General features: G+C 49.1%; 1 protein-coding gene across 1 annotated transcript; it reads left to right on the top strand.

Moving 5' to 3' along the window:
• Positions 1 to 5,358: 5,358 nt before the first annotated feature.
• LOC136516146 (F-box protein At5g49610-like) lies at positions 5,359 to 6,600 on the top strand. Its single transcript, XM_066509524.1, has one exon. The coding sequence runs from the start codon at positions 5,359 to 5,361 to the stop codon at positions 6,598 to 6,600; it is 1,242 nt and encodes a 413-aa protein (XP_066365621.1).
• The last annotated feature ends 230 nt before the right edge of the window (positions 6,601 to 6,830 follow it).

Below are 6,830 nucleotides of genomic sequence, written 5' to 3'. Positions count from 1 at the left end.
CCCGTCTCGATTGCGATAATAATGCAGATAATAAAGCAACAACACTAGTAGCTAATCGACACACCACACCAGCACCTACCTACTTTCGCTAGGTGGTTTAGTAGTAGCACTAGTATACAAATTTATTTACAAAGCTCCCTGCACGCTGGAACGTGATGGCACAGTACAGTAGCGTGTGTGTGTGTTTCGTTTAAGTTTCGGCCTCAAACGAACAAGCTGTTTAGCTCTAACTATATATATATATATATATATATATATATATATATATATATATATATATATATATATATATATATATATATATATATATATATAGTTGTCAAACTTGTCAAGGTTTCAAGTTAGAAGAAAAAATGACAGTAGATAAGGGCAGCCTTTTCTTGTTGCGAATTGTGCTCATCGTATCCTTAATTTGACTGCTCTGTATAAGCCGTAAGTACTACTGCTATACTACTAGTAGTGCTTGCAAGCTTCAGGTTAATTGAGCTTAGGCCTCTCCGGATGTGATGAGCTGAATAATTAATTAACTGGCCTCAGTGAGTGATGCCACTGGCACCAGAAAGAAAGCTGACATTATTGTATTGTCATAGATTTTTTGTGCATAGCCATTCCCAACTCGTTCGTGCTTTTGGATTATTGGAGCAAATGACCAATTACCTCATCCACAGTACATGGCACCCCAATGTGAGCGGACAGGGTGCACCATGGTTCTGTAGTCCAGATTTTAGTGTACCATGGGCACAGAACAGAGCACATAGAAACAGAGCATGCTTCGTAGCGGCAACAGACTCTGCCGTCTCACCAGCTCACAACACGACCAATGCCACAAGCTGGAAAATCAACGGAAATTTTACCTTTTTCGTCAAAAAGGGTAGACTACTGTGAGCAAACTGTGCAATAAATGCAATGTAGTAGGAACTAGGGAAATTATCACAACTCGCAAATGAGATGGCACCAATATTTCGGTGCTAGAATCTGAAATCTGAAAGAAAAAAAATCCAAGACGAGTTGCAATCACAAAGCTGAATATTTTTGGTGCCCCGTGCCCATAGAGTAAGCAATATATTGTTTTGAATCAAGCAATATAGCTGCTGATTTTATTAAAAATGAAAAATCTAGACTGGACAATACAATAACAGAGGAACAATGAGTCCCAAAAGGATCAGGCAACCAAAACGAAAAATGTACAGGTAGAATCTGAGCACTATTATGAGGTGTGTTTTGTGCATGGTTGCTGCTAACTTGTACTTCTTCGTGAGCAGACATCACTAGTGAGAAATGTACAGATGTAATCTCTCTGTGTAGAACTTATCTACTACTCCACAGAAGCATGTTTTAGGCACAGGCTGTTTTATCTTTGCTACTACGCGGGTTAATTGAGCTTAGGCTCTTACAGATAAATAACAATCAACTCCATAAGCAAGTTAATATCTTCAGGGCATGATCCTTGATGCGAAGTCGAGTCGCTCCTGTTGGCAAGTTCCTAATAGTTTGTCGTCAGGAATGTATGTAATTTCTGACGGTTTTCAGGCCTTTTCTATCGGTTTTTAGCCAACAAGATTATTTCGTGCTCCAGTAACCTGGAACAAAGCATTCCATAGGAATTTATGATTTGTAGGAACCCCGTCCTTTGTTCCAAAGAGTTTCATAGGAAATTTTCCTATAGTTCCAATCCTCTAAAATTTCCCCACCTGTCCTTTGTTTTGATCAAATCAGGCCTTAGTGGTGAACATATAGCAGTTGTGTCATGTAGTTGTAAACAAAGGTTCCTTACATTCAGGTTGAACAAATCATGACCTACTTAGAAAAAAAGGACACTCAATCAAATGAAAAGCATTAAATCTATTGAGTTGCTTGCACCAACCAATTTATCCTAGAAGCTTAAATTGATGGTGAAGGGTAGACAATTCACTTAACTGAGTTATGGAACCTCGAGGTTTTGCCACACTATTCATGGAACCTTGAAGTTTTTCCACGCTATTCATATACGTTTGAAAAATTCTTCACTCGTTTTTCAGTGAAAAGATAACATACTTGCCATGATGTTTGCAGCCATCTACTAATACTAGTTGCATCACGGCGTCACCAGACGGAGGGGAGAGGTGGGCAACAGGGCAGGTACCTGGCGTCGACGGGAGCAGGCAGGGGTCCCTTGTCGCCACCAGGTGCGGCGGGAGCACGTACGGAAGGGGAGGCCGCGGTCAGGGGAGGGGAGAGAGTGCTCGCCGTCGCCGCTGCTGCTGGGGCCCACCCCACCCCACCTCACGGGAACGGGAACGAAGGAGGGAGCACAGGGGCGGCGTCGGCGGAAGGGGATCGTCGTCCGGTGCGCCGGTGCCGCTGTCTCTCTCTCCGTCCACCGGTGCGGCGGGAGCACGTACGGAAGGGGAGGCCGCGGTCAGGGGAGGGGAGAGAGTGCTCGCCGTCGCCGCTGCTGCTGGGGCCCACCCCACCCCACCTCGCGGGAACGGGAGCGAAGGAGGGAGCACGGGGCGGCGTCGGCGGAGGGGATCGTCGTCCGGTGCGCCGGTGCCGCTGTCTCTCTCTCCGTCTCTCTCTCTCCGTCTCTCCGGTGGCGGCGGCTGTGGGGGACCGCCCGGTGGTGGCGGTGGTGGAGGGGAGGAGGCGGCCGCGGCGGTGGGGAGGCGTGTGCGGTGTGTGTGTGAAAGTAGAAAACGATTTGAGGGAGAAACAGCTTGTTGAATGCTTCCGTTTACCGAGTGCCTAGATGTACGGCACTCGGTAAACTCAAGCACCGCAGCCCTGGTACATGTTTACCGAGTGCCCCGATCTACGGCACTCGGTAAACTCAAGCACCGCAGCCCTGGTACATGTTTACCGAGTGCCCCGATCTACGGCACTCGGTAAACTCAAGCACCGCAGCCCTGGTACATGTTTACCGAGTGCCCCGATCTACGGCACTCGGTAAACATAAGCATGGCAGCCCACTGTGGCAGGCAGGTGGGCCATGGCTAACCTTTACCGAGTGTTTGAGGTCACACTCGGTAAAAGTATCCATTATTTCATGCAAAACAAAAAAGAAAAAAATGCCAATTTAATCCTAAAATTCACCAAACTTTCACATGAACTATTTCATGTCATCTATTTACTATCTAAAAAATTCCAAGTTCAAATCATAATGTTGAATTTCACTCTTAATAGAAATCCTACTCGTCATTGTGAATGTTTAGCGTCTCTTTGGGAGATGTACCGGTTCGGCAGCGACGAATGTAAAAATACTTCCAAAACGTTATGAAATTTTTTCTATAACATAGATGTATGCTTCAATGTTAATTCTTCCAATCTTGTGATTTATCGAGTTCGATTTTAATTATTATAATTAAATTCACACGATATGTTCCTAATTTTCATAAAGAATGAAAATTTTGTGAAATATAGTAAATAAATCGAAATAAACACCATATTTTGGAATGGAGTACTAAATATCATATGTGGATAGAGGAAAAAGAATGAAGGGAAAAACAAGAAATTTGGTTGAATTTTACCGAGTGTTGGGCAAATACACTCGGTAAAAAATAGTGTTTACCGAGTGTATTGGCCCAACACTCGGCAAATTTTTCATGTTTGCCGAGTGTATTATCATTACACTCGGTAAACATGTCATGTCTTGACGCCGTTTGGGCACGGTTGCTAGCCTAGGTGACGTGGCACGTCAATACCGAGTGACCGTTTTTACCGAGTGCACCCCTTCGGTAAACTTGTTGTTTTACCGAGTGTTTGAATATACCGAGTGTGCTGACTCGGTAAAGCGGTTGACTACCGGGTGTCTATGTTTTCCGAATGTTGACACTCGGTAAGTACTTTTTTTCCGAGTGCCCCGACTTTTGACACTCGGTAATTGTCGGGGCACTCGGTAACTACACAGTCTCCGGTAGTGATAGGGGCCGGATCGGATCCTGCTAACAGCAAATAATAAAAGGAAGGCTTCTCGATCGGTGCATCGAGCGGCAGTTACGCTACGTGTTATTTCCAGCACAGCAGCCGCAGGATGGATCGAGAGGAGGGGAAAGATAAGATCGAGATGGAGAAATCAGGAGGAGGAGGAGGAGGAGGTGGATGCCTGTGCGACGACGCAGTCACGGAGATTCTTGTGCGCCTGCCGTCGGAGTCCGTGCTCCGCTGCCGATCACGCAGGCGCCGCTGTCGTGGACCTACGCGCCGCGGGCGTGCGCGTCTCGCCGTTCGAGCCGTGCCGCGTGGCGGCCGTCAGGCTCATGGCTGAGCCCGACACCGACGACATCTATGCCAGGATACACCTCGCCCCGCTCCGCCCCTGGGAGCCGGTGGCGGACGTGGGCGACGGCCTGATGAAGAGCGACGGGAGTAGCAGGGGCGGCGGCGCCGGGGACGACGACGGCCAGCAGCAACAGCAGCCGGTGCAGCGGCAGCCCAGTCCGCTGTCTTTCGCCAAGACGCCGACGTGCATGCATCATGCATGCACATGCATGCGTGTGTGCGGCGTCCACCTGGACCCGGAGGTGCCACGTCGGTTTAAAAATTGAAACAAAGGAGGTATGAGCTAGGAATGCGTCACTAATAAAGATTATGGACCCAAAAACCCACTTTTAGAGTTGATGGACCTAAGTAAAACTAGAGCGCAAGTTGATGAACCACCCATGCATTTAACTCTTTTAAAATCATACCTCTAGAGCATATTTTGTGATTTTTTTTAAAAAAAAGGGCTAAAAAAATAAAAAAAATCGAGGGTGTGGAAGGTTTCGGTGGATAGATATATAGATAATAGGAATCTCGTGCGGCGGAGGGGGAGGGCAGACAGACGCGGGTGATACAAGTTTCCTGCGTAGACGGTGGGGCGGGGTGGGCGGGTAGGAAATTCGATGGTGAAAAAAAATGAGAGGAGAGTGTGATTCAAAGAGAAGAAACACGCGTAGATGTTTAGAAGTTTATAGGCTGGGTCCACTTGTCTGATCACGGTGGCTGACTTAGATGCGTTGGATCCATTTTTAAAGATCTAAGAGATAAGAATTAAGATAGGTACAAAACACCAAGGTGAGATTATTTTCAATTTCTTCGTTCTTTTATAATATAGATAGATAGATATAGATAGACTAGGGGATGTGGTCATCAACTTTCGGAATAATCGGATGCATATGCTTATTGCGCCGGACACGGACTCTCCCCGTCCCTCCCCGTCTCCGAGCAGTACAAGATTTGTATGGATCCGTCTCGCTCTGTCGTAGGTGACATCTCTCTTCTCTTCTACGAAAGATAGGGGATCGGATCCTGCTAACAGCAAATAATAAAATGTAAGTCTTCTCGATCGGTGCATCAAGCGGCAGTTACGCTACGTGTTATTTCCAGCACAGCAGCCGCAGGATGGATCGAGAGGAGGGGAAAGATAAGATCGAGATGGAGAAATCAGGAGGAGGAGGAGGAGGTGGATGCCTGTGCGACGACGCAGTCACGGAGATTCTTGTGCGCCTGCCGTCGGAGTCCGTGCTCCGCTGCCGCGCCGTCTGCAAGCGCTGGCGCCGCATCACCACAGAGCGGTCCTTCCTGGCCTCCCACTCCGCCCGCCGGCAGCGCGAGATGGTCGTCACCACCCGGTCCCTGACGGTGAGCTCCATCCCTCTTTCCCTCGACGCGGCGGACGCCACGGCATGGCGCGGCGGCGGCGGCGGCTTCCTCTGCGACCCAACCCAGCGTTTCGAGAACGGGACCGCGTCCTTGTCCTCGCTGCTCTACTCTCTCGACGGCCTCCTCGTGTTCCAGCAACGCCCGGGTCTCTACATCGTCTGCAACCCCGTCACCAGGCAGTGGATCAACCTGCCGGTGTTAGCTCCTGAGCCCTGCTTCACCGCATTCCCGTGCGGCTTCTACTTGCACGAGTCCTCCGGCGAGTACCGCCTCTTGTGCCATGGCCAACTCAAGTCCTCCGGCGAGTACCGCCTCTTGTCTTCTCCATCGTCGTCGGAATGGAACGACTACTATTACATCCTCGCATGCGGTGGCGCCAATAATCAGCCCCGGCGACTGTCGCGCGCTCCTGCAGATCGTCCCATCATAATGGGGTACGAGCAGCCCGTGGCTCATGGCGAGATCCTCCACTGGTTCTCCTTCCACCCTCGAGCCATAAGTACCGGCAAGATGTTGGCATTCCACACGGGTTCGGAGACGTTCAGGCTCATGTCGCGGCCGCCTGGTGTTACTGAGGCAGCGCTGCTGGAGCTAGACGGATCCCTCTGCGCCGCCGCCATCACGCCGGGTGTGGTGGCGTGCAGGCTCCACATCTGGGTTTTGCAAGACTACAAGTCGGAGAGCTGGACATTGCGCCTCCGGATGGAGGTCCCGCCGCCGAGACGCGTCAGTTGCACATTTGTAGTCAGCAGGGCAATCTCTGCTGGCGAAGGCGAAGGCGAAGGCAGCAGCAGCATCCTCGTTGGCGACCCCTACTGTCCTGTGGTCATGTTAGTTGATCTGGAAGAGAAGAGGGTGTCCAAGGAAATCCATTTCCGCTGCACTCCGTCCTTCCTGGTATTTCGTGAAAGCCTGCTGCCACACGCCTTCTTTCAGTTGCCGCGCTGCCCTGAGGTGAGGCCGTTCAAGTTTCCCGATTGAGGGCATGGATCTACTAGGGCTACAAATTATGATCCGTTCACCACTTGTGATAGATATATAGTGGGTTAAACCTAGATGGGTTTTTCTACAACATTGTTTGGACTTTTCTTATCTATATCGTTACTCTCATGTCCTACTCTCTAATGTCAATACAGTGTATTGTATTGTTCCACCGTTCCATTTTTGTGTATTAATGACGCGACGCCATTTTTTCGATAATTGGAAGTGTA

This window comes from Miscanthus floridulus, chromosome 17, assembly GCF_019320115.1.
Source record: "Miscanthus floridulus cultivar M001 chromosome 17, ASM1932011v1, whole genome shotgun sequence".
Classification (NCBI taxonomy): domain Eukaryota; kingdom Viridiplantae; phylum Streptophyta; class Magnoliopsida; order Poales; family Poaceae; genus Miscanthus; species Miscanthus floridulus.
Note: the sequence above shows the minus strand (reverse complement) of the source record. Positions and strands in the feature narration are given on the sequence as shown.